Below are 26,527 nucleotides of genomic sequence, written 5' to 3'. Positions count from 1 at the left end.
CATGTGACCACGCCTGTGTTCACCATTCATTCCAAACACACACACACAGTTCATTCGTCATCATCTCACTTGAGAGGTAAGGTAAGTGTTGAGAAAGCAAACAAAAATTTGAAGCCCTAATCCTAGTTTACAACCCTACTTCAAAACCCTAACCTTAGTATGAAACCCTACTTTAAAACCCTAGCCTTGATTGTCCTGTGTTTTTCCAGCAATGCAGTTCCTTCTTTTTGCAGATGAACACTCTGGAAGATATCCCATTTGGAAGCCCACTGGGGTCACTGGGACAGGATGTGTACTTCATGACGCCCCCTGACATCTCTGTGCCGGACTGTCTTCGGATCATGCAAGAAACTCAGGTCACATCTCGCTTCTAAGCCATTTTGAATCGTCCTTTAGGGCATCTTTAAAGGAAAGACCACATTCATTCATTCTTTCATTGTGTACATTTTTGCTTTGTAGTGAAGTTGTGTAAAATGTTCCTTGTGCAGTATGGCTTCAATTTGGAGAAGCTCATATTAACAGGCCAGCAGCCTGCCTACCAGGCTCCATCGTGTCCTCCCTACTGGCTGATGTTCAGCAGCCCTCACGAGTGCTACAGGGCCCCTCACAGGCTCGACGATCCTTGGGCCTCTAAACCTCGCCGCCGTAGTCACAGTGTGAACTCTGCAGACTCCTACTGGCTACACCACCGCGCGCACCCATACGACTCGGACGAAGAAGACGGCTACTGCGAGGACAACGAAGGCTCGTCCCCCGAAGACAGTCCTCAGGAGCCCACCAAGAGTCGAGAGCGGCCTCGTAGCACCGCCCTTTCCAGGGTCAAAGACACGCACTTCGGTCTTCCCGCTCAGTGCCGCAGGACCCGGTTGAGCCACAGAGGTGCCTTGGAGTCTCCCGAGTGCAGCGGCACCAAGAAGAGGCAGCGAGCACACAGTGCTGTGGGCAGATTGCACGCCCAAAATAATCACCCTTCCGGAAGGCTGCAGCAGCAACGACCCTCCTCCGCAGGCCCTGTCATCAAAAACCGCCGGCAAAAGGTGGGTCTCTTTAACCCTTCTTCGAAAGTCTTGCTTACCTGTGGAAATAGCAAAAGTACTCCACAGAGGTCGTGATTGAAAGTATAAAAGGTCCAGACTTTGAACTCATCAGGCCTTCAGGACTGGAGGCTTCCTTGACTCAGCCACGGAGCTGCTGTCCGCGCTCAGCCAAGAAGAGAGGGAGCTGCTGGAGGCTGTCACGGACAGAGGGTACCCGTTACAGACGGCCATCTTGGCTCTGCAGAAGACTGGATACAACACACCAGACAAGGTACAATTTGACTCATTACAGGTAGACTATTATCATATCTGCTGACTTATTTTGGCAGCTCTTAAAATACCTGGCAGCCTGCAATCATCTGTGCGAGTTGGGCTACGATGAAGCTCAAGTGGAGGAGGCCTTGGAGATGTTCCAGAACTGTGAGACCAAGGTGCCTCCCTCTTGTTCCTTTTTTTTTTTCCTCAGTGAACACACAAGCCAAATGAGCCAACAGTCACAGCTTTTTTGCAATTATGATTTCAGGCTGCAGAGTTTCTGCACCTCCTGACTCAGTTCAATGAGATGGGCTTCCAGCAAAGTGCCATCAAAGAAGTGCTGCTTGTTCATGAAAATCATCGGGAAAGGGCTCTTGAAGAACTAATGACCCGCATGACTTAAATCGTGGAGCTCGGGTATCAAACTAAAAGCTTTGATTCAGTATTAGTGTATAAATTGGCGGCGATTATAAATTTAGTTATGTTTCCATCACAACTATGAGATGATTAAACAAAAAAAAAGTTTGAACCCCCCCCCAAAAAAAACGAGTTTGGCACCTGTGAATGTGAGCAGTTGTGGCATAATGAAAAATTAAATACATAAATTGGAAAAAAAAAAATCAGGACCTCGCTACAGTTTTATTCAAACTTTTATTTAGAGATGGATTCGAAAAGCATTGTGTTTCTCAAGAACGTACTGAGTAGCTGTCATTCCAGCTAGGTAAAACTATTGATGTAGTGGCTGAAGCACAAAAAATAAACAATAAAAAAAATGGAGAAGTGACAGAAAAAAAGCACATTTGTTACGAGCGCTGACGGACATTTGTTACGAGCCGGAAAAACAAAGTGCACCTCAGAGGTGACAATAAAATAAGCCTGAGTAAAGATAGATAATTAAAACGATGTTTGGTCAACATATTTAAAGCATTGACATATCGGGGGGGTTATAAAAGCTTTCCACACAAAAAGCAGAGTCGGAGTACTTTGGTCACTGTTGAGTGACGGTGGAATTGAGCAGTCCAGACTTCACATTGGATTTAGAAGCCTTGGATAGGTCCCTCTGTGACAAAAGAGAAAAATTCATTGGCTATAGAGAGGACTATTTTGGGCAAGGAATCTTTTTGTGCTACAACATCATGACATCAGAATAAGTTGGTGGGAATGAGTTAAGCAGTGTGCTTAGTTATGACTTTGAATCAAAGCTTGAAGGAAATGGTGTCTTTTTTCCCAGCATTGCTACCATTGTTACATGCTAAAGTTGTTAAACGGCATTTACCGCAAATTCCGAATAGGAGCCGGCGAATGCGTTAAAGGTGCGATCTGGAATATCCTGAGACTTGAGTGCTCCACACGGAGTGTTTCGGTTAATGTTTTCCTTGTTGGCTTGGGTGCTCTTTGCATGCCCGGGGTTTCGTAGGCCGAGACCCTACAAGTTGGGTTAAAATGACTTAATGCGTAGAAACAGAGTATGTAAGTTGTGTCCGGTGACGGCGCCCAAGCGTACCTTTCCGCTGGCAGACAGAGGCGGCCTCAGCACGGACGGCTGCTGGCACATGGTTCCCCCGAAGCCCGAAGTGAGGAAACTGTTTGGTGTGTGGATGGTTGACATTCCCACCTGCAGAAAGCAGCCAAGCAACACAATGTGAAATCCAACGTGGTATTATTCTTACTCTGTCTGTTGCAATCATTTTAACCAAGGTGACCTTTCTGTGTTTGATTGGTGTGGCGCTTCCAACGACGCGCCTTTTGGATGGGGTCCTCACTGTAGTGCCATACAACATGTCTTCCTGGGTCTGTTTGGTCTTCTTCAGTTGCTAATTAAAAAAATAAAGGACTATACAATCAAACAAGGCCAATGATGGAAAAAAAAGTGTTTTGTTGTATCTTTCACATACCCGCTCCAATTTCTCTTTCTCCTTCTCAATGTGGTGCTGCTCCCACTGCTGTTGCACATAATCCAGAAACTTCTGCCCATTGACAAAGAACTCTTTGCCTTGCTCAAGCTCCCAAGAATCGATTTGGGCCTTCAGAGTCTTTTCAAGCTAGCAAGAGAAAGTCAGAAATACTTGATGCCATCCTTCATATGGAAAATGTATTTTTACTCTCACACTCAACTATATTTGAGTCTATACTTAAACCTTTGCAGGTGGAATCAGCACTGCTACCTTGACCCACACGTATTCGTACAGTGGGGGAATTTGGGCCAGGTTTACACAGTACCTTGGGCAAACTTTTCTGAAGGTCAGTCCGCTGCTTCTCCTCCTTCAGAAGATTTCCACCTCTGTTGTTGAACCGTGACGCATCATTCGCTTTCCTCTGAGACAAAAAAAACCCCAAAACCATACGTCATGTCCAGCACATAAATATCACCCAAAAGATGTTGATGTTTCCAACAATGCAACATACTCACATCAAGTTCCAAATACACGGCCCAGTTCTCCTGCCATTTTGTGACGCCTTCAAACAGTTCTTTATGGTCGTCAAAGTAGCACTTCAACGTTTTGATTTCTGCCTCGTGCAGATTGAGAAGCTCCTCTGTGAAATCGTCTGCGGAGACAAACACGACTGTTGCCATCACTGGAAACTTCATTTGGCACACAATGGAACTCAGCTAATTGTGCTAAATATGTCTATGTATCATATCTATCTATGTTGTGTGTATGTGTCTACATAATTGCAGGAGACAGTCTAACTCTAATCACCGTCGTAAAAATGAAGAAAAGCTTGGCGCTGTTCCTGGCTGTAGAAGCACGTGTCCCAGTAAAGCGAGATCTCAGCTCTGATGGCCTCGATGACGCTTTTCATACTCTGGAGTTTCAGCAGCTCAAGACGCTGGACCTCAGCCTGGAGCTGCAGCCGTTGAATACAAGCATTCATATACTGTTGCAGCGGGGAACTTTTTTGTTAATAAATACTGATGATCAATTCTTACAGCCTCAATGTTGCTCTTCTTGGACTTGATCATGTGCTCGGACAAGATCTCCCTCTCCTCCAGGGGGATCTTCAGCCTGTCCCACAGTTCCTGGGCTTTAGTGCGGAGCGTCGCACACAGCACATCATTCTCCATCTTGCGCTCTTGCAACTGGTACGGGTTACAATCACCGTGTTATGACACCATACATCACGAGACGGTCAAACGAGACACAGTTAAGTCACCTGGCTGAGGAGAAGTTTAAGAGCTTTGATGTTGTCGGTGGAGAGGCAGAACACCTCCTCATCCTCATAAAGCACGTCCTTTTCAAAAGCGGTCTCGGCCTCGCGCTCCAACTCATCCATGCATGCGATTATCTCCTCCTTTAAGCTCAAAAATTCGTTTTGACGACGCTCCTGAAAACAAAGACACAATTTTAAGATAAGTGAGCAAATCATTCATTAATCATAAAAAAGGAAAATGAGCGACACCTTTTCCTTTGTGAGGTTATCAACGTGTGCCCGGTAGTCGTCGAGTTGCTTGATGGACGGGACCGATTCCTTGTCGATGCTGAAGGGGGCGGTGCACATGATGTCGCACAGTTCGCAATCTTTGAGAGTAAGACTCTTGAGATCGTCCATTCTCTGCTTCTTGTGCTCCTTCATCTGCTCCACACCAGTACGGCAGTTCTTCTCCATCTGCAACATTGTGCAGTTGGCCTCCTCCTTGGCACACAAACAGAACATTAGCACGAGGCCAGTCCGGCTTATGAATCCATCAACCCATTTTATAGGCTGATATTAGAAACAGTTCAGTAGTGGAGTCACTCAAAATAATGTCCGTTTTATGTTTCAAATGTACCTCAAACGGGGGCATCTGAAGTTCACTGCAAAGAAGTTCAAGTTCTTGGCGGTAAGTTTCAATGTTTTTAATGACTCGGGTTTTGAGCTCTTCTTCTTCAACTATCATCAAATCCAGCATACCCTGCAGCACACGCAAGAATCCAGACACACCAGACAGACTGTCAGTGAGCGACTACTGACAGAAACTGTTAAGCGCTTATTGCAGTGATCCTACTTTGATGTGCATGTGAACCATTTTAGTTCTTTGAAGCCGTTGATCCTCTAACACTCCCATTTCTTCCCATATATCCCGCAACTTGACCAGAGCTCTGTTGAGGTAGGCAACAGACTCTGCAGCATGGACTTCACTGCAAGAAAAAAAGGAAAACCAGCAAGTACTTTCCATGTATGCAGCTTTTGTTCACCATATATTTATTTTACCTTGTTAACATACCCTGATTTGTTTGATGTTTTTCCCCATACACCCTGCTATATGTTGGGATTTTGTCTTTGATAATTCTCTGAATTTATCCTCTATAAATTATTTATCTTTGCTTTTCTATTTCAAAAACACTGACAAGCAGAGTAATTACAATTTCTTCCACTAGATGACAATCTACAATATACATTCGTATCCACCTGTGTTCAACTAAATCGATTTGTCACCGACTGAGTACACTTCTGAGTAAACTGAGATTAAATCATGATAAAATAAATATGCATTTTTTGTGACACTTTTGTCGGTTGGTGTGCCATTAGATTTTGCGTGCGTCGAATATATGAAGAAGCTAACATCACTTAGCTTTTGACGCAATGCTGACGACGCAGTGGACTAGCTGCAATAACAATTCCTAATCAAATGTAAGTAAGTAAATCAAGTAAATCGACAATGCTAGCGGCATTTACAAGACCCCAGTGACGACTTTTGTTCAGGGTTAGCGAAAACAGAATAAAAACGCTCGTAAAGGCCCAATTGGCTAGTTACGCTACGTTTTACCAACGACCCCGCCTTTGCAAATAATACTTTCGCTGATTACAAATAAGACACCAACCTCACTCTCATGTTGCCAAAGCAGACTCCTCTAAAAGAAAAAAATAACAAAAGTTTCTGCCGTGCAATTTACGTGAGGGTGGGGACAACCGTCTTCCTTCGGTTGCCACCAGTTCGTTTGTCGACTCCAGGTTGCAGCAGCCCTGCGTTTGAAATTTGCAACGACGGAATGCGTGCACTCTGATTGGCTCAGAGCGTTGACGGCACTGGAGAAACTTCCGCTATGACGTCACGTCAGACTTAGTTCTTATTTCGGTTGCTCCCGGTAGGGGTCGCCGGAGCAGCGCAATCGTTTCCATTCTTATGTTACACAAACCACCTGCATATTTGATGTACAGTACTGTATTTGTAAATATGTTTATCCAATGCTAGTCGTTATTTTACTTAGAAATTTGGCCCGAGGTAGTAAAAGTACAAGTGTATTTTGAATATATCGCTGAATGCTGATGGTTTAGTTGTAATTGTAGGTACATTATCTCTCATTAGATGATAAAATGCAATTGGCAACTAAAATATTACCTTATAATGTTGTTATAATGTACTGTTTTATGAACCAAATACTGATAACATCAAGTACTGTATGTAACAATAATTGCAATCTAGCCAGCACAGTATATTTGTGGTTAGCAAGTTTGCCTCACTGCTGTGACAGTTTTGCCCGCAAAAGAATTTCTCTTGTTTTTGAGATGCTGCTCTGCGAGAAGCTGAATCAGTCTGGGCAATGAGCCACCCAGCAGCGTTGGATGAAGATGTAATAACTTTCTGACAGGGGCTCTTTGGTTGGAAGACTTTATTTTCTCCTGTACCCTACAGCTTATGTCAAAGTTACTGCAGTCTCAGAAAAACTGGTGCACTCTCCCTCAACCCTTTTCTCTGCTTCAGCTTTAAAGGGTGGCAGACATTTTACAAAATGGATTCAAAAATTTGCAAGTAACCCTAACCCACCGTATGACCCCTTGTACGACAAATGTTATTACATTATTGATTAGGGCAATAAAAAGTTATCAATGTATTTACAATAATACCGATATTTTTCTTGGAGTGAAAAGATGATAAAATGAAAAATTTGAGAACCAGCAACTATCTCACAGGAAGCAAATAAATAATAATGCACTGGCAAGGCCACAATAGCAAATTTATGTATAAAACAAAACAAAAAATCGTTATTAGTGACAGTGTTGTGAATAGCAGTTCCTCAGAACTTCTTCACTGAACTGGTAAGTCAGCTTCTTTTTGACCTTTTGAATCTCGCCAGTTTTACCATAGTTCCTCAGAGCACGAGCCATTTTTTGGTAGGTCATTTGTTTGCGATTTCCTTTTTGGAATCCCCAGTGACTGGCCAAGGCCTCTTTGTGTTTAGTGGAGAATTGGAAGATCCCCTTCTCCTGGTCCACCCACCAGATAGAATCACTCATGTCGCCGCTTCTCAGCAAGTCCAAGAGAAACTGGTACAAACGGATTTTCCTCTTGGCGTCTAGATTTGAAAAATATGGCACTCATTAAGGATTTGTCGTTGTTGTTGTCGTTTAATATTTTAACACCCCTTTCTGATTAGTATTGCATTTTTAGAATAAAAATTAAGGATTGTAATCCGACTGTTTTCATCCATCAAAGGAGGCAGCACCGCCCCCTACTGGCGACCGATATTGACGTCAATTAAAATGGCCATGAGTTCGCATTGTCAACATCACGTGTCAAAAGCTAGAAAACAGGAACATTTTTGAGTTGGTACTCACTTGTGTCTTTCTTGATGGAGGGCAGGTTAGGGTATTCAGATGCGTCCTCACCTTCTGATACCTCAAGTGGGGGGCTGACACCTCTCTTTTCCTCTTCTGAATAGTACTGGACGGACGACACTGGGCTTTGGTACTGATAGTACAGTGATGATGTGTAATTTGAGATCTTGAAGACAAGACATAAAAATATATTGTGGGCTGTTGTGAGTTTGTTGAGTCATGCAAAAAGAGGATGTAAATGGGTGACATCTCATTGGTGCTTTTCTTTGACTCAAATGTCAACTTGTAATGAGCAACAGTTTGTATGTTCATCAGGCTGGCACAACATTCTTGCAATATATTTCATTCACTCAATCCGCAATTTCTGCACGCCATTTTTTCCCCCTTAGAATGGACGACATTGGATATTGTGCATGACAATTCTGGACCATTATAATCGTGGATAAAAAAGAAAAAGGGACTATTGTGTGTAGAGTGTAAGGACATCTATAAAAGGCCTCACTTGTGGCAGCACCGTGAGAGGCGGTTCCAGGTGAAGATGACCATCAGTGTTATATCGAAAAGGTTGAATTTGTTGAGGAGCAACACACTGCAGCTCTGTTAAATGACTCGCCGGAAAATGGTCAAGGTCCGCAGGCTGGACATGCTCCGGGTGGTAGCTCCATCTGTAGTCTGAAAATCAGCACATGTTGTGTGACTCAGAGCCATGAAGTGTTGGTATCAAATCGCCGTCAAGTCAAGTCAAGTCAAGTCAAGTCAAGTCAAGTCAAGTCAAGTCAAGTCAAGTCAAGTCAAGTCAAATCCAGCATATCAAATCGTCGTCTTACCTTCAAAAACGTCCCCCACGTTAGTGAGGTAAGGGTACAACTCTGTTGGTGCTCGATAACTCTCTGGCTCATGTTGAATAATTTCCTCAGAGGCCTTTGGTGAGAGGAAGTATCCAATTGCGGAAAAAAAATGTGTTTGATTAGTTAGGCGAGATACTCAAAAATTCAAAGCAACAAACTGCAACAAAACTATAATGACCGGACTTGCGTTACTATTTGGTGACCTTACACTACACGTGTTACGTACTGTGCACTGTGCTTTTTGTATGAAATGAGTAATGGCCATTTTGAAGACATGGAAAGTAAATAAACACAAAAATATATTGCGCAACAATGTGAAGTTGACTGTAGTTGTCCCTTCAAATCCTAAAAAGAACCGAACGTTTAATTAATATATAAGTGATATATCGAATGTATAAAGTAAGATTCACAAATCGTATGTACAAAAACACAAGACAAAGTCATTATGTGCTACAACGGTAATTAATAGCGGAAATAACTGTTTTCTGTGTGTGCGTGGACTGAAAGTGACAAAAAAATGAGCACTTACAGGTGGTATGACAAAGCCTTCCATGGTGTAGTATTAGATTTTTGAAGCAGATCATAAATGGTAACTTTGTCTTCTCCTGCCTGAGTGACAATGTGACACATCGAGTGACTTGAACAGACAAACGGGAACTGAGAGTGACCTCAAATGGTCACAGTCCCAACAGCCAATTGTCTGATTATTTTACATCTCTACTTCCCTGCCAGCTAATTATGTCACATTTTTAGACATACTACATATTTATCAGTGATTCATATTTGACTATATAATGTATTTTATACTTGACTATAAATAACAACAACATGTATTGTTATATGGGATTTCTGCTTAATGGCGGACACTGAAACCAAAAGCGAAGTTTGGAATTAGCTTTGTTCCTCTTTTAGTTTGGAATAATGGTTTGGGTTGAGGAAGTTTTCGACATGAAAATGAAACTCAATGCCATTTTGAAATGTATCTGTTTACGTATTACTTTTGCTCAGTACTGCTTTTGCTTGACTACGGCCACTTAGGAGCTCAGTTGATAGACTACAATACGTAAACTGGAACTGGGTGATGGAGAGAAATGTCTTTAAGAACTCCAGCCTCAACCAGTCACTCTTTATGCCAGATTTGATTCGAGTCGTGTCTTCCTGTATTGAGCTTGTATGTTCCCCTTTGACACTAGCTTCCATTCATCATTTCAATAACATGCACAGACCTCAGCTTCCCCATGACCCTTAACAGAATGGATGTATGGATGGGTGGTGCCTCAAGAACGAATCATGAATCTACTTCCCCTTCCAATTACAATTTTCTGAATCGGGGAATTGCCACACTGCATTTGAGTGTAAATTATACACCGAGACCATTTTCCTGTGGACAGTATTTTTTGTGACAATTGATAGGTGCCTTAACTTTGGCTCAAAAAAGAAACATGATCATTACAGTACGCTACTATCGTCTTGTTTATGACAGTATCAACATCGTGTTGTTGTCGCCATCTAGCGGTGTTATGTGTTTCGGGGGGGACCAATCCTGTCAGCATCCGGGCTAGAGAGAGCTGACAGGCAGAAGCAGACAACCAAAACATCGCATCCAGGCCTCAGCATCTCCATCCTTGGTGCGGCGATGCTCCCTGCCAACCTGACCATGACTCCCTGAGGGGGTACCCCAGTCTCGCGGAGGGGATTTCGCAACACGGGACCCGCATGGAAGGAACATGGCGGCGATGAGGACTTTAACGGCGGCGGGTCTCGTTCTAGCCTTGTGCGCCCTCGGCCTGATCGCGGTGGCCATCGGCACTGACAATTGGTACGAGACAGACGCCAGGAGGCACAGAGAGCGCTGCAAGAATTACTCCAACAAGAGAACCGACCCGGGCTACATCTACATCTCCAACAACAACCTCCCGCTGCGCATGCTGCCCAAGGCGAGCGCCGAGTCGGAGGCAGGAATGCCGAGGCTGCGGGCTCGGCGGCACCTTACGCCTCAAGCCTCCGCCATGGAGTCGTTGTGCAATCGGCATTTCAACTCCACCGTCACCGGACTGTGGAGGAAGTGTCACCGGATGGGATTTGACCTGGAGACGGAAGATTTAATCTTTAAAGGTTTGCTGCAGTAGTCGTATTTGTGTGCGTACGTGTCAAATGTGTTTAAACATCTTGCGCAATCCAATCGAAATTGCAGGTCCACATTAAAAATATCAACATAGTAACGGGCGTGTTTGACAATACGATTCTCCATCTTGGTGTGGGTGGGTGGGAGGATGGATGGATGGATGCATTTGGTGGATGATGAAAGGTTGTTGGGGGGCGGGGTACGGGGGCATCTTCTTATCCTGCCAGGATGCTTTACATGACCCCCCCTCCCCCTTTTTTGTGTGCCGTTTGGTTCCACAGGATTGGTTGCACGTTGCACTCCAATAAAATACTACTACTCTTCATCGGCATTGCCCAGAAACGTGCCCATCAACCTGACCAAGACGATCAGGCAGGATGAGTGGCATGCGCTACGTGAGTCTTTTGTTTTTGCCTACTGGAAATGAAACCTCCAACAACAACAACGATAGCAAATCGCGCTGCTCAAACTTCTTCTTTTGTAGATCTCCAGAGGATGACTGTGAGTTTCATCGGCATGGCCATATCTATCATCCTGTTTGGCTGGACCATTGGCGTGCTGGGCTGTTGGAAGGCACATGACCTCATGCAGTATGTTGCTGGACTGCTCTTCCTCATGGGAGGTAAGCGCAATACGCCAAATCACCTCATGAGGGCAGTAACCTCAAAGGGATACAAGCGCTAGAACCCCCCCTCCCAAAAGTCCAATTTTAGTCCTATATTTTCTTTTATAAATAATAATAATAATAATAGAATCATGATAATAATTATGATTGTATAACAACAACAGTAACAACAATATCAACAAGAATGTATTTAATAAGAGTTTATAATAGCTTTTACAATTGTAACAAAATAGCACCATGTAATGAAACCAGAATGGCCTAAATGTTCAAACAAGCTAAACAGCCCTCCCTCCAAATGTATTGGAACGGCAAGGTCTATATTTTGGTATTTCTTGTATATTAGATGTTTGATTGTCGGAATTGATTCTGCTGTGACCATCATGAGTAAAGACGAGGGAACCCGTTCCAGAAGCAATCATGTAAGCTCAAACTTGAACATTGTCTTCATCATGCTTCACAGATGAGCTTGTGCAGATCCTTTCTTTCGCCATACTTTGGCCTTTCCATTACTTTGGTAGAGGTTCATCTAAAACTTGGCTACACAATGCTTGGCCAACCAGTAAACTGTAGTTGCTTTTTTACGACATTCCAAAATGTCATTTACTGAGCCCAATGTTTGTGCAATAGCACTTGGTTGATTTTCCCTCTTCTCTCAGCTTCAAGTTTACTTTTCTTCCATACACATCTCTCTGATCTTCACGTTTGTTGATGTTAGGCACTCACCAGCCAAAAATCCCTGATGTTCACAACCTAACCGTAGCTAACACACAAAATAAGCTCATGCATTCCTCTCTATTTTACAGTAGGAAATCTTTTAACATCCATCATGTCTTTCACTTCCTTCTAACAGGAACATGCTGTATCATCTCTCTCTGCACGTGTGTGGCGGGAATCAACTTTGAACTCTCTCGTTATCCACGCTACCTGTTTGGAATACCGGAGGACATCAGCCACGGCTACGGCTGGTCCATGTTCTGCGCGTGGGGCGGACTTGGACTGACTCTGCTGGCCGGGTTCCTGTGCACGCTCGCCCCCTCCCTCTACCCGCCGCACACCCCCGTGACCCACAAGCCGCGGCAGGAGAACGGCTGCGTGTGACGGACTAACCCGAGACGGACAACGCGGTGACCTGCATTCGGGACATTTTGCGGGAATTCAGCAGCGTGCGGAGTGACACAAAGAAAGCACAAGAACGTGGGGGGAGGGTGAATATTTGACTGAAGATGATCCTCCTCATGACTGAACTGATCAGTGTTTTTGCTTGCTCTTCAAGAGGACAGTACTTGTACTTCAGCACATTTGTTAACACCCCCCTCTCCACCATCTGACTAAAGAGAATAGCACAACCTGGAAACTGTATTAAATATGAAAACATATGGATGTGTACTGTCACATTTAAAAGGGCAACCGTGTATCATTATGTATCATTCAGCACAAGTTATGTACGTGTACCTTTTGAGCCGTATGTATGCAGATGCGTTTGTGTTTATTCAAGGGAAAAAAAAGAAAAAAAGGCACATTAAGTCCAAACTGTGTTCAACGCAAGTGTTTTTGTTGTTCTTGAGGTCGTCTACCCCAAGGGGATATTTTTCAAAAATAAAACGGCCATGCAAAACATTCTGTGTGGAGCACATAATGACTGTCACACACATCAGCGCAATCTATTCGAATGTTTTCCGTAAAAAAAAATAACGCTAACTCTCAATACCGTCTAACATTCTCTGATAATATGTTTGTTTATTATTGTGGCTTTCCAGTGAGTGTATTCCACTGCGACCCTGAGAAGCAAAATTGTCCTTTATTTGTTTTGTGCCTTTTGTGACTAAACACAATGACTTAGAAATGGCATTAATCATCAATGAAGGCATTTTTTTCCTTTAAGAAGAAAGGTCTTCTACATTCCTAACACAAAAGAAAGTGGTGTAAATAAGCTCATGTGTGAAGTAATGTTCTTTTGCTTCTCTTCAGTTGTTTTAATAGTAATTGTCAGTTTAATTCAAAACATGGAGCCAAGCAACTCGTGCCAAACAATGAGTCGACGGGACACATCTATACTTATTTGTATAAAACCGACGTGGCACTTGCAGCTTACAAAACTTGCCCGCAATGTTTACCAGAGGTTAAAACTTAAGTGACATTAAATCCCGAAGCTGACTCGATTAATTTCCCGAGGTTTCGTAGCTCTTCTTTAAAACTGTTGCTTAAAATAAATGTAAACTCTTGATGTGATTATTTGCAGCTGTATACACCAAACAGTGTATATTGAAACCATTCATGTTGTAATGAGATTCCAATAGAATGATCTATTGTGTGTTGTTTTGAGATTACGGTATAACTGTTGGCAGCAAATATTCTTGTTTGTAGCAGTAAATTCAAAACAGTGCAAGAACAAGGCAGAAAAGCTCAAAGGGCTAAATCACAAGTGGACTCAAACAGGCTCAGGGATTTGGATACAACTGAACAACATCTACGACAACAGAAAATACGCTAAATGAATGGAGGAAAGCTTGCCAAATTGTGTTTTGTCTATCATTACTCAAAAATACCAAAACAAAAATCTCCTGAGATGCAATTAAGCATCAGACAGATCATTATCACGTCACAAGTTCCGCCTGGTGTCTAATTACTTCATTTGTATCTCGCTAGTTTAAGCTACTAACTTTACTGGCTCCCGGTATATAAAAGTCTAATGAGCTTACTAACTGCAACTGTGCAGCTGGCTAATTTCTATTCTACTCTACCAGCTCAGTGACCTAGTGGTAGAGTGTCAGCCCTGAGACTGGAAGGTTGTGGCCTCAGACCCTGGCTGGGTCATGATTCCCGAGCGCGGCACCGCTGCTGCTCACTGCTCCCCTCTCCCCCAGGGGATGGATCAAAATCACACAGGGATGCAGAGGAAAAGTTTCACCACACCCAGATGTGTGTGTGTGACGATCATTGGGACTTTAACTTTTTCTACTCTACTCTACTCTACTCTACTCTACTCTACTCTACTCTACTCTACTCTACTCTACTCTACTCTACTCTACTCTACTCTACTCTACTCTACTCTACTCTACTCTACTCTACTCTACTCTACTCTACTCTACTCTACTCTACTCTACTCTACTCTACTCTACTCTACTCTACTCTACTCTACTCTACTCTACTCTACTCTACTCTACTCTACTCTACTCTACTCTACTCTACTCTACTCTACTCTACTCTACTCTACTCTACTCTACTCTACTCTACTCTACCCCACTCCCACCACCACCAACACTACACTACACTACACTACACTACACTACACTACACTACACTACACTACACTACACTACACTACACTACACTACACTACACTACACTACACTACACTTAGTGTTGTGTATGCGTCTGAGAGGGTGTCAAATCTACTGACCTGCCTTTGTTTGTGCTTTCAATGTCAGCGAGGAGAAGGCATTCTTCTAACAGCAGGCCTTCTCGCTCCAAACCATCACAAGCATGCCACAAAAATGTACGCTTCTGTCGGAAGAATTAATGATCCCCCCAACCCCCAAAATAAACGTCTTGCCGAATGCTTTTGTGGGCCTCTATAGGTTTAACATACACAGCGGATTTTTCCCCCTGCAATCTCGTCAAAACAGACACGTCGGCTGCTCCCTCGAAATTTCCACAGCCTTGTGGACATATAAGGTTTCTGTGCATGCTGAGCTCCTGCTTCTTTGGACAGCGCCCCTTTCCTACATTGGTGTGCTAAATAGAGCCGTTTTGAAACGGGTCCCACAGGGGAAGCTGGAGTGTGAGGGAAACCAGACGGAGGAAATCACACCCAGTTGAGCCTGTTGGCTGGCAGCACATCTGGACCCCAAAAACAAGCACAGGCATCATCTCTGGCACATTTATTGCTATGTGCTTGTCGCAGACAAGAACATACAGATAGAAGATATATGACCATTAACAAGTCATTTGCAGACATGTGATGACCCCGTTTGAATGCAGGTGTATAGTGGCAATGTTTGAACTTTGAACTTAAGATATGTGTCAATATAGAATACATGAGATAAATTTGGAATTATTTCCCATGTATTTAATTCTTAACACAATGCACAAAAATACCAATATTTTAAACAAAACCCAAATTGTTACAAATTGACTCCAAAGCGTAGTGGCTTTTGGATAAACATTTTATGGTCAAAGTAAAACGCTTCCAGATGGAGTTGGAAGGGAACAACAGGACCCAGACGCCAATTAAGAAGGGCCACTTGAAGGAACATTGAGGAAACAACACAAAATAATTTTTTATAGGTTTGTCTGGTTCATACAAAAAAAGAACAATGGAATAGTGTTCATATCCAAATTAACTAGTTAGTACTTTACTAGCAGTAAAGCGATATGTACATATTAAAAGTCAGTAATTTGTGTGCTATTTTAATTGTAACCTGATAAAACTTTGACATTACAAAAACCTATTTTTTTAAATCCCCTGGGCCTTTACAACATTGTGGAAATCAACACACACACACACACACACACACACACACACACACACACACACACACACACACACACACACACACACACACACACACACACACACACACATATGATTGATTCACATATCTCAATCCAAGTAATGTTCACATTTTCTTAGCCGGCCTCTTGACTCAGAGGAAATGTTCCAGTTCGTGTGTTGGTCCCCTTTAATCACACATCCTCAAGAACTTTACAATTCCACGATAATGTGAATGGACTACAATCCCGGATTGAGATATTGTGTTTTAAGGCGACTCAGTCTGCTCCCGTGGCTGCGGATGATCAGAGATAGCAGCTCCTGTTTGTCCTTGAGTCCCAGCGAGATGTATTTTGTGTCCCTCAGGCTATCTCTGACGTCCCCCACTTGCTTGAGCACAAAGCCACTCAGTTGTTGCTCCTCTCTTAGCTCGCTTTCTTGGCTCTGCTTGAACTTCACTTCTAGTTCCTCCAGAGACTTGTCCACACTGGCAAAAGCCTCAGAGATCTGGGATATCTCCCTCAAGAGGAAGCGGCCATAGGTGTCCTCCCCATCCAGGTCGTTGGCAACCGCACGGCCGATGCTCTCCAGAAGTCGCGCAGAGTCCTCCGTCTGAAGCCGGGTGAGGATCAAATCCTCCCGCACCAGCGCGTCACTCTCCTCCTCCGCCACGGAACACGGGGAGCCATCAGAGAATCTGAAGACCATCTGGCATTTTTCCGGGTCTAATGTGTCCTCGTAGTCGCCGTCCGGGACGTAGAAGTGATGGAAAGTACCGTTGGAGATCTCGGCTTGCAGGGGGCCACTGTAGACCGCCGAGCTGAGGGGTAGACATGTGAGCACGATGAGCACCAGAAGATTCATCGTGCGCCTCCTCTCCACAACCCAGCATGTGTGCTGGGAGTGGGATCAGGCGCACGGTTTTCATCCAGGGTCATGTTACACAGCCTCCCCCTGCGCCCCCCCACCCCCTTATTTCCCCCAGCATGCTAAAACTGAGCCGGGGCCCCTCGTGGGCCCTGGTCATCAAGCCGACCACACAAAGCTGCTACTCACTCACACCACACACAATACTATAACCACTTCCTTAATACAGAATGTTATTCAGAGATGTTTATAGAATTAGATTAATTGATTAAAGTCTTTAAAGAAGCCATGAACAATAAACTGAAACATGAAGTTAAACTTAATTAAAGTTTATAAAATGACTACAAGTAGTCTTTATTCACTAATACAATCTTCATACAGTATATTTTGTACGCATCCTGTTGAGTAAATTGTTTGACTCAAGATGTTTGAGGTAAGACATCATTTCTAAATGATATTTATACTGTAATTATCCACCAACGTTGTGCTCCATTAGTGCAAGAACCACAGTGATTAAAACACAGAAGCATGTTGACAATCTGCATTCACAATATGTGCTGAAAAATGACTTTCATTTATTTTCAACTTGACTAACTGCATACCTACTTACTGACTGGGCCTAAAAAAAAACATTAGTCAGAATCATTTCCAATCCTCCCCCCCCCTCCTGTGTCACATAACTTTATGACTTAATGTCTAAATTGCGGTGGAGAAAAGTAGGGCTTGAAATATATTAGTTTCACTCTCCAGACAGTCAGTTGGGATCAACACATTCAGAAAAAAAATCTCCATGGGTTGCATTCACACAGGAGCAGTTTTTGAATAGTGTTGAGGATGGCTTTAATTATAGCGGATCACCGCCACGGGCCTGCAACATAAGTAAAAGTAGTACCCCAGTGATTCGTCACGTGATCATATCAGAGACACACCCCGAGGGGGGGGGGGGGGGTGAAGGTACGATCCAATCTGCTGCATATCCTGGCCTGGATAATTACATCATCACAGGGTGGTCTCTATACATGTCAACAGCAAGTGGAAACATATGGTCAGCTGTAAACACAAAGCCGTCCACATTGTTGCCGTTGTGCTGCTATCAGTCTAGCGTGCAGCATTTGATTGTTGAACCGGAAAGGTCCGACACGCTCATTGTTTGGATTTATAACCAGTTCTCCCATAGGAAATAATACTGCAACGGAAATTGAACTAGGAAGCATTGCTTAAGTGAAAGCTTACATGTATAAATATTATAAACACTTTGGTAACAAAATATGGTGCTATAATGCAAAGATGAGTCTTGTTGCAATTATTTTCAAGATTCTCTTTTACATACTGACCGCCAACCAATGACACTTCAGTCACACAAAATTTAGAATATTCACTGAACCTAATTTTTAGGTTTCTGGAATGTGGGAGGAAGTCAAAGTTCCTGGACACAACCCACAAAACCCCAGGGAGCACATACAAACTTTACAAATGAAGGCCAGAGCAGATTCCAACGCTGATCCGGGAAACTATGAGGAGGGATGCCTTCTCTAATGTTCTTATTCTGTAGTCACAGAAAAAGCAAGTTAATCTGTTATGCTTGCTGAATTTAGAAAAACGGTGTCAAGTGTATAATAAAAAACAGGGCCCCCATGATGGAGCCCTGTGGCACACCCAAAGTGACCGGGGAGGGGATGGATGAAAAGGCCTTTAGCTAAATGAAATGAGTGCAGTCAATGGAGCCAGAAGTAAAAGAAAAAAACTAAACATGCTCAGGATTGATCCTTTTATACTTATGGAATTGAAGCCATGCATTACGCTAACGTCATGGCTCGGCCGTCATTTTAAATGAGAAATGGTCACGTAAAATCAAGTCACACATGACAAGACGCTGGCTTGTCTAATGATAACAGATGGATGTGGCACAAGTTACAGTATGTCAACATTTTGCTGATCTAAACAATCACATGTCGGCACTGCTCACAGAAGCTAAAGCACGAGAGCAGAAATCAGAAAAAAGAACACATTAAAAGGAACCACCCACAGGGAAATTAACATTCAAGACACAGCTTACTCCTGACAAAAAGAAAAAAAAATACACTATGCTCTTTTGTTTCGTAGACTTCAGCCTCCATAATGTCAAACATATTTTTCTCACTGCCAAAGTCCAACTCTCGACTTTGAGATTTCCTCCCTCATAACTGAGGAGCCAGAGAGTACAGAAACTTCAGCTTCTCTTATTTCCGTGCGTGACAATAACAAATAAATAGGTCAGAATGCAAGAGAATGGCTGGGTTAGAAAGAAGATAGAAAAATCACCCATGAGAACGCCAAAGCTTTTCTTTGACGAAGCTATCAAGGAAAAAAAGTCTGGATTAAAAGACTCAAAACAGGAAATGGATGTAAAAAAAAAAAAAAAGACAGAGCCAGGAAATAAAGGCCAAACAGACAATTGTTTGACATGGTGCAGCTGATGAACTTTTAGATACTGGATTTGAACAGCGTTTGAACTTCACGGGAGGGAAGTGGAAAGTGAGGGTGTTTCATGTCAGCGTGTCAGTAGGCCGAGTCATTGGTCCACATGTGTTCAATTACGTCATGGAACACAGCCATGTTTTTTTGCCCTTTAGTCACCGTGAGTAAGGACACAGGTTGTAAAAGCAAGGGAGTGACAACAATTCTCCGTTAACTGGAGTCTTTCACCAAATAGTTTTGTCTGCGAGGTTTATTTTCTTTGGGCCTGAAAACAGTGAGCAGCAGAAACAGTAAAGTTGTCGGCTGCAGTTCAAAAGCAATAAGCTTGAAAAATAAAAGTTTAGGAGAGAAGAGAGGAGCTTTTTGGCTAATGAGTCTTGAGCTTGTCATAGCTTTGAATTATAACTTTGAAACTGCATGAACTGTGAGAAATTCTTTGACCGATTTAAAAAGCGTTTATTTTCTGTTGCTTTCCGAAAGTTACAGATTTGTCAACCATTGTGCCATTTGGACTACAGAGGGTCATTGCTTTTTCAAATCAGTAAAGATCGGTAGCCAGGCCTGGAGGTGGGGCTCGAAGGCGAGTGTCTGGTTGCCGGGCCTTCGCCCATGGGGCCCGGCCGGGCACAGCCCGAAAAGGAAACGTGGGTCCCCCTTTCCATGGGGGGCCCACCTGTGGGAGGGGCCAAAGAGGTCGGGTGCAGTGCAAGCTGGGCGGCGGCCAAAGGCAGGGACCTTGGCGGTCTGATCCCCGGCTGCAGAAGCTGGCTCTTGGGACATGGAATGTCACCTCTCTGACTGGAAAGGAGCCCGAGCTGGTGTGCGAGGCAGAAAAGTTCCGACTAGATATAGTTGGACTTGCCTCCACGCACAGTTTGAGTTCCGGTTCAAGCCCTCTCGAGAGGGGCTGGACTCTCTTCCACTCTGGAGTTGCCCACGGTGAGAGGCGTCGAGCAGGTGTGGGTATACCTATTGCCCCCCGGCTGGGCGCCTGCACATTGGGGTTCACCTCGGTGAACGAGAGGGTAGCCTCCCTCCGCCTTCGGGTGGGGGGGACGGGTCCTGACTGTTGTTTGTGTCTATGCACAAAACGGCAGCTCAGAGTACCCACCCTTCTTGGGGTCCCTGGAGGAAGTGCTGGAGAGCGCTCCTTCTGGGGACTCCATCGTTCTACTGGGTGACTTCAATGCTCACGTGGGCAATGACAGTGAGACCTGGAGGGGCGTGATTGTGAGGAACGGCCCCCCCCAATCTGAACCCGAGCGGTGTTCTATTATTGGACTTCTGTGCTCGACACAGATTTTCTATAATGAACACCATGTTCAAACATAAGGGTGTCCATGTGTGCACTTGGCACCAGGACACCCTAGGCCACAGTTCGATGATCTAATTTGTAGTCGTGTCATCGGATTTGCGGCCGCATGTTTTGGACACTCGGGCGAAGAGAGGGGTGGAGCTGTCAATTGATCACCACCTGGTGGTGGGTTGGCTCCGATAGTGGGGGAAGATGCCGGTCCGGCATGGCAGACCCAAACGCTCTGTGAGGGTCTGCTGGGAACGTCTGGCAGAATCCCCTGTCAGGAAGAGCTTCAACTCCCACCTCCGGCAGAGCTTTCCCCACGTCCCGGGAAGGCGGGGGACATTGAGTCCGAGTGGACCATGTTCCGCGCCTCCATTGTTGAGGCAGCCGACCGGAGCTGTGGCCGTAAGGTCGCTGGTGCCTGTTGTGGTGGCAATCCCTGAACCCGCTGGTGGGCACCGGCGGGAAGGAATGCCGTCAAGCTGAAGAAGGAGTCCTATCGGCCCTGTTTTGGGACTCCGGTGACAGGTGACAGGTACCGGATGGCCAAGCGGAACGCGGCTTGAGGCGGTTGCTGAGGCAAAAACCCGGGCGTGGGAGGAGTTTGGCGAGGCCATGGAGAATGACTTCCGGATGGCTTCGAGGAAATTCTGGTCCACCATCCGGCGTCTCAGGAGGGTGAAGCAGTGCAACGTCAACACTGTTTACAGTGGAGATGGCATGCTGCTGACCTCGACTCGGGACGTCGTGAGTCGGTGGGGAGAATACTTCGAAGACCTCCTCAATTCCACCTACATGCCTTCCATTCTAGAAGCAGGGCCTGGAGACTCTCAGGCGGACTCTCCAATCTCTGGAGTCGAAGTCACTGAGGTAGTTAAAAAACTCCTCGGTGGCAAGGCCCCGGGGGTGGATGAGATCCGCCCGGAGTTCTTAAAGGCTCTGGATGTTGTGGGGCTGTCATAGCTGACACGCCTCTACCACATTGCGTGGACATCGGGGACAGTGCCTCTGGATTGGCAGACTGGGGTGGTGGTTCCCCTCTTTAAGAAGGGTCTGTTCCATTTACAGGGGAAATACACTCCTCAGCCTCCCTGGTAAGGTCTATTCAGGGGTGCTGGAGAGGAGGGTCCGTTGGGAGGTCAAACCTCGGATTCAGGCGGAGCGGTGTGGCTTTCGTCCTGTCTGTGGAACAGTAGACCAGGTCTACACCTGCGGCAGGTGCGAGGGTGCATGGGAGAACTTGGAGAAGGCGTTCGACCGTGTCCCTCGGGAGGTTCTATGGAGGGTACTTCGGGAGTACGGAGTGCCGAGCCAACTGATAAGGGCGGTTCGGTCCCTGTATCACCGATGCCAGAGTTTGGTCCGCATTTCCGGCAGTAAGTCGGATTCGTTCCCAGTGATGGTTGGACTCCGCCAAGGCTGCCCACCGATTCTGTTCATAATTTTTATGGACAGAATTTCTAGGCGCAGCTGAGGCATTGAGGGGGTCTGGTTTGGGGACCTCAGCATCGCGTCTCTGCTTTTTGCAGACGACGTTGTGCTGTTGGCTTCTTCAGGCCGTGATCTCCAGCTCTCACTGGAGCGGTTCGCATCCGAGTGTGAAGCACCTAATGAGGGTCGGCACCTCCAAATCCGAGTCCATGGTCCTCGGTCGGAAAAGGGTGGAATGCCCTCTCCGGATCGGGTATGAGATCCTGCCCCAAGTGGAGGAGTTCAAGTATCTTGGGGTCTTGTTCACGAGTGAGGGGAGGATGGAGCGTGAGATCGACAGGCGGATCGGTGCAGTGTCGGCAGTAATGCGGACTCTGTACCGGTCCACCGTGGTAAAGAAAGAGCTGAGCCAAAGCTTAATTTACCGGTCAATTTACGCTCCTACCCTCACCTATGGTCACGAGCTATGGGTCGTGACCGAAAGAACGAGATCCCAGATACAAGTGGCCGAAATGAGTTTTCTCCGCAGGATGTCCGGGCTCTCCCTTAGAGATAGGGTGAGAAGCTCGGTCATCCGTGAGAGACTCGGAGTAGAGTCGCTACTCCTCCACGTTGAGAGGAGCCAGATGAGGTGGCTCGGGCATCTCATCAGGATGCCTCCTGGATGGCTCCCTGGGGAGGTGTTCCGGGCATGTCCCACCGGTAGGAGACCCCGGGGACGACCCAGGACACGCTGGAGAGACTATGCCTGGGAACGCCTTGGGATCCCCCGGGATGAGCTGGATGAAGTGGCTGGGGAGAAGGAAGTCTGGGAGTCCCTCCTAAAGTTGCTGCCCCCACGACCCGACCCCGGATAAGCGGAAGAAGATGGATGGATGGATGGAAGGATGGATAAAGATCAGTAAAAGTTGTGCTCCAAAAAAAACAAAAACAAATGGCTGAGATGAAAACAGCACAGGTGAGTCCGATGCAACGACCAGATAATGAAGGTGGACTGCAGGAGACACTTGAGGCAGACAGGAGTATCTTGCACCAGGTTGGGGTACTAGTAGTCTACAATCCATATCCAAATCCAGCTTCCAAGCCAGGTCCAAAGCCAGTAATCAGATATTTATTGGAAACATTAGTAGTCCAAGATCCAAAAAAACAAAAAAATCCAAGCCCAATACTTTCCATGGTCAATAAACAAGGCAGGTGGGAGACAAACAAAATGCTGTCGAGTACTGCAACAGGAAGTCCTGATCTGACCCTAGTCAGGTGAAAATCATTGAGTTGGGTGATGAGGTGTGTAAAGCTCAGGCACAAAGAAAGACTCACAGGAAGTAGGTTTTCAAATTAAAGAAATGAGCAGGAAATGAGCAGAAATGAAAACATATAGGGAATTGACTTTCAATTTGTATTCTAAGCTGATTTAGCCACTTTTTGACTGGATTCGTTTGCAAACATTGGGAATAGCTTTTAATTGTCACCCAAAGGCTGCGATAGGCCTCAATTTACCCCAATGAGGTTAAGCACTACAGAAAATGTAGTATGGATGAATTAGTTTTTTGACAACTGTCATTACTGTCATCTAAATAAAGAATAGGCTTTTCCACAAAGGGAGTAGCCAGAAACGCATATATTACTAATGACTCATGTCTAATATTATGCGTGTGTGTGTTTACTGTGTAGTTGGACAAATAGCTTGGAGCCGGCGGCAAAGGGTTTTCCTCACCGTGTCGATCCGTGGGAGGCGAAGGGCTGAAAGGCTGCAGGCTGTGTGGGAGTCATGCCACTGACTCACAGTGGTGACCTAATGCCTGTTACATGTCAACAAAGATTTGATTTGGATGGAATACACAATATTGTAGCGCACAGTATGCTTACTATCCAAGCTGTGAGTAGTTGGTTGGATTTACACTAGAATGCCAATTCTGATTCAGATTAATAACTACTTATTGAATTTCACAGATGACCATGAAGAGGGCAGGATGCGCCGCTGTGGGAGTGGTCACAGCTGACCTTAATTAAGGCCACTTATAGCGAATCATTTGATTTCCTTTTAATTCAGCGCAGTCGATGTGCACATTTGTGTTGTCTCTCCCCTGTTGTGATTCAACGCTCTTATTTTTGTACCTCAAACTGCGCTTTCATTTGAGCTGAATGATGAAACCCACACAGTTAAAAACAAGCAGTGCACAAATTTATTAACAGAATTAACAGAAAAAACGGACAGCCGGACTCGGACTCGGACTCAGACTCGTGGTCAAGAGGCCGAACTCGGACTCGGTGCAAAAATCCGACCGAGTCCACAGCCCTGATTTAAGCATCTCAACTGCACGTGATCGATTTTTACACCATTGAATAAATCACTCCTACGCATGCTGCAACTGACCTTTCTTCGTCCTTGGGTCCTTACAACATACAGAAAGTGAATCTCACTTCTCTTTTACTCAGCTCAGCTTTTTCCCCCCACAGAGCTGCTGTGCAAACATTATGATGTGAAAATGTACGGAATCGGCAGTTTATGATTTGTGCTTTATTGGTGTGAAGAAAAGAAAAATACCAAGTGTTTCTCTTACCTGAATCTGCCAGATGGCTTGCTTCACAAAAGTGTCTGGGAAATGGCGAAAAGAAACTATTTGCACTTTAAAATAAAGTAAACAAAAGCCAGTCAGGAGACGAGTGAGGAGATCCTTTCCACTCAGAAAATTCTTGGTGGTGTTGACCTGGTCTGACAAAACTGCTGCTGCAACGCTTTTCATGCAAGCTGACATTGTTTTCAAGCTTAGCTCTGATCTAAGCTACCTTTTTTCAGCTGGACTCGACAACCTTAAAGTACAAAAGCAGACCCGACGTTCTATGGGGCCAAACAACAGCTTTGGTCTGAATACTATTATGGAAACCCTGGAGAATTTCTGGGCTTGAGTTGTGACTTCCTCATCCTCTGTAGTTCAACTGGATTTATCGCTATGAGCACAGTAAGCTCCATGATTACCTCGCTATGCTGCGCTTTATTTCTATGCCGCGTGAACAACATCAATCCTGCCAAGGTGCTCGCAGAAAGCATGACCTAATAAGCGCTGGGTGCATGCTCTCCATCAAAAAAAGCCTGCAGTGCTGCTCGATACTTTTAATGAAGAAACATTGCCCAATTCCAGTGCTGCATTTAGAACCTGGGCCTTAATCAACCTCTTAATGTCTCACTCACGTTGCAATTATAGACAACGTCAATACTATACAAAAAAAAAAATCAGTTTAACAACATGAGTTTCAAATCAAGCAGCAATTTAGCATTTTCAACAAACATTCAAAATGTTTATTTGATTCCCAGTTGAAGCTTACTTTCAAGCTAAATAACGAGATGTATTTAAAACATTCACATAACATTTTCTTTTAAAGACTGCTAGCTTAATGCTAACATCGCGGCAAACAATATAGATAGGCTAGCATCTGAATGGTCGTGATAAAACACTTCAAATGGATATTTGAACACAAACGGTGCAGCAAAACATGTAGACAGAAAATAAAATAACATTCATAAGAATATAGTTTTTATCCTTTACGAAGAATGACTATTACAACTGCAGATTACCAAATCACTAACAGAAGTTGAGAGAAACTATTTTGCTTATGTCTGCATGACAGTATGATACTGGCCCTGAATATCATTTCATAGAACAAATATTAGACTTTAGCTTGTAAATGTAGGTCAGTGCTCCTGTTAGTGCTGAGGCCTGCAGAGAAAGCCTCATCGGCCCTGAATAGTTTCCAGTTCTAATAAAACTGGACAAATACTTAAACACCGCCGCGGTCTCACTTGGAATAAATGTAGCAAAAGAAAAACCGCAAAGAACATTTTATAACCAGAGTTAGACTACTCACTGAATTTCTTGGACATTTTGCAATCCTGCTTATATCATCTTGTCAACATTTACCAGCAAGTTTTTCACTTCATTTTGTATCGGATTAAGAAGCCTGACAGCAACCTCGAGTCTTTGTTGTGCTCTGTTGACAAAATCAGCGTGTCTAATTTGAGAAATCGTTCCAGGAGTGATGTTATTTGAAACTTTTAATTCATTTTCATGGAATTTCACTCGTCGGTGATCACATTGGGTGTGTTAATGCGAAACATATTTTACCATTAGGGAACAATAAAAGCACTCCCAAGAAAGGCGCCCTCTGATGATTTTTAGACTTTTGTCTCTCATACTGGCCATCTTGGCCAGTTCATGTGTGTGTTTGGCTGAATTATGGGCTCCATGATTCCCTTGCTAAGCGACTCGCTTTATGTGTACCATGTGCGTACTGTAGTATCAATCATATTTATAGCGACCATGACCTCGTAACTTGTCGGTGCATGAAAGGGAAAGTGGTGTGTGTGTGTGACACCAAGGTTACAGCTATGAAAAAAATGAGGAAAATTCAGACAATTTACAATAGCATTGAAGAGAAAAAACGTAGTGCACTTTTTTTAAGCAGTCTATTTTGTTTCGTTTCATCTGTAAATTCATTCCAATGAGCAATTCAAAATTGCTTTTTTGTTTTTTATCATCATTCACACTTGCAGA

The 26,527-nt window shown here is 44.5% G+C and overlaps 5 protein-coding genes across 6 annotated transcripts; 2 read left to right on the top strand and 3 right to left on the bottom strand.

The window, feature by feature from the left end:
• Window positions 1–87: 87 nt before the first annotated feature.
• LOC133157290 (ubiquitin-associated protein 1-like) lies at window positions 88–2,108 on the top strand. Its single transcript, XM_061283701.1, has 5 exons — window positions 88–356; window positions 489–1,037; window positions 1,150–1,308; window positions 1,367–1,468; window positions 1,561–2,108. The coding sequence occupies exons 1-5, from the start codon at window positions 234–236 to the stop codon at window positions 1,693–1,695; spliced, it is 1,068 nt and encodes a 355-aa protein (XP_061139685.1). The 5' UTR covers window positions 88–233; the 3' UTR covers window positions 1,696–2,108.
• Window positions 1,925–6,260, bottom strand: LOC133157287 (protein regulator of cytokinesis 1-like). Of its 2 annotated transcripts, XM_061283698.1 has the most exons (14): window positions 6,098–6,260; window positions 5,281–5,413; window positions 5,065–5,187; window positions 4,695–4,928; window positions 4,449–4,619; window positions 4,225–4,374; window positions 3,995–4,142; window positions 3,703–3,839; window positions 3,513–3,608; window positions 3,188–3,334; window positions 2,996–3,106; window positions 2,797–2,907; window positions 2,569–2,718; window positions 1,925–2,352 (listed from the first exon to the last, which is right to left on the bottom strand). In XM_061283698.1, exons 1-14 carry the CDS (start codon window positions 6,106–6,108, stop codon window positions 2,281–2,283), a joined length of 1,794 nt encoding a protein of 597 aa, XP_061139682.1. In that variant the 5' UTR covers window positions 6,109–6,260; the 3' UTR covers window positions 1,925–2,280. The 2 variants fall into 2 exon arrangements, with proteins under 2 accessions (XP_061139682.1, XP_061139683.1); XM_061283699.1 differs by lacking the exon at window positions 6,098–6,260 and having other exon boundaries at window positions 5,065–5,091; window positions 5,282–5,413.
• A 611-nt stretch (window positions 6,261–6,871) lies between these two features.
• On the bottom strand, window positions 6,872–9,362 carry spi1a (Spi-1 proto-oncogene a). Its single transcript, XM_061283700.1, has 5 exons — window positions 9,210–9,362; window positions 8,660–8,753; window positions 8,335–8,504; window positions 7,833–7,998; window positions 6,872–7,570 (listed from the first exon to the last, which is right to left on the bottom strand). Exons 1-5 carry the CDS (start codon window positions 9,231–9,233, stop codon window positions 7,263–7,265), a joined length of 762 nt encoding a protein of 253 aa, XP_061139684.1. The 5' UTR covers window positions 9,234–9,362; the 3' UTR covers window positions 6,872–7,262.
• A 654-nt stretch (window positions 9,363–10,016) lies between these two features.
• On the top strand, window positions 10,017–13,050 carry tmem276a (transmembrane protein 276a). Its single transcript, XM_061283331.1, has 4 exons — window positions 10,017–10,795; window positions 11,087–11,200; window positions 11,290–11,427; window positions 12,281–13,050. Exons 1-4 carry the CDS (start codon window positions 10,408–10,410, stop codon window positions 12,526–12,528), a joined length of 888 nt encoding a protein of 295 aa, XP_061139315.1. The 5' UTR covers window positions 10,017–10,407; the 3' UTR covers window positions 12,529–13,050.
• A 2,246-nt stretch (window positions 13,051–15,296) lies between these two features.
• fibina (fin bud initiation factor a) lies at window positions 15,297–16,836 on the bottom strand. Its single transcript, XM_061284150.1, has one exon. The coding sequence runs from the start codon at window positions 16,784–16,786 to the stop codon at window positions 16,163–16,165; it is 624 nt and encodes a 207-aa protein (XP_061140134.1). The 5' UTR covers window positions 16,787–16,836; the 3' UTR covers window positions 15,297–16,162.
• Between the last annotated feature and the right edge of the window lie 9,691 nt (window positions 16,837–26,527).

This window comes from Syngnathus typhle, linkage group LG7, assembly GCF_033458585.1.
Source record: "Syngnathus typhle isolate RoL2023-S1 ecotype Sweden linkage group LG7, RoL_Styp_1.0, whole genome shotgun sequence".
Taxonomy (NCBI): domain Eukaryota; kingdom Metazoa; phylum Chordata; class Actinopteri; order Syngnathiformes; family Syngnathidae; genus Syngnathus; species Syngnathus typhle.
This window is presented reverse-complemented; position numbering and strand designations above follow the sequence as displayed.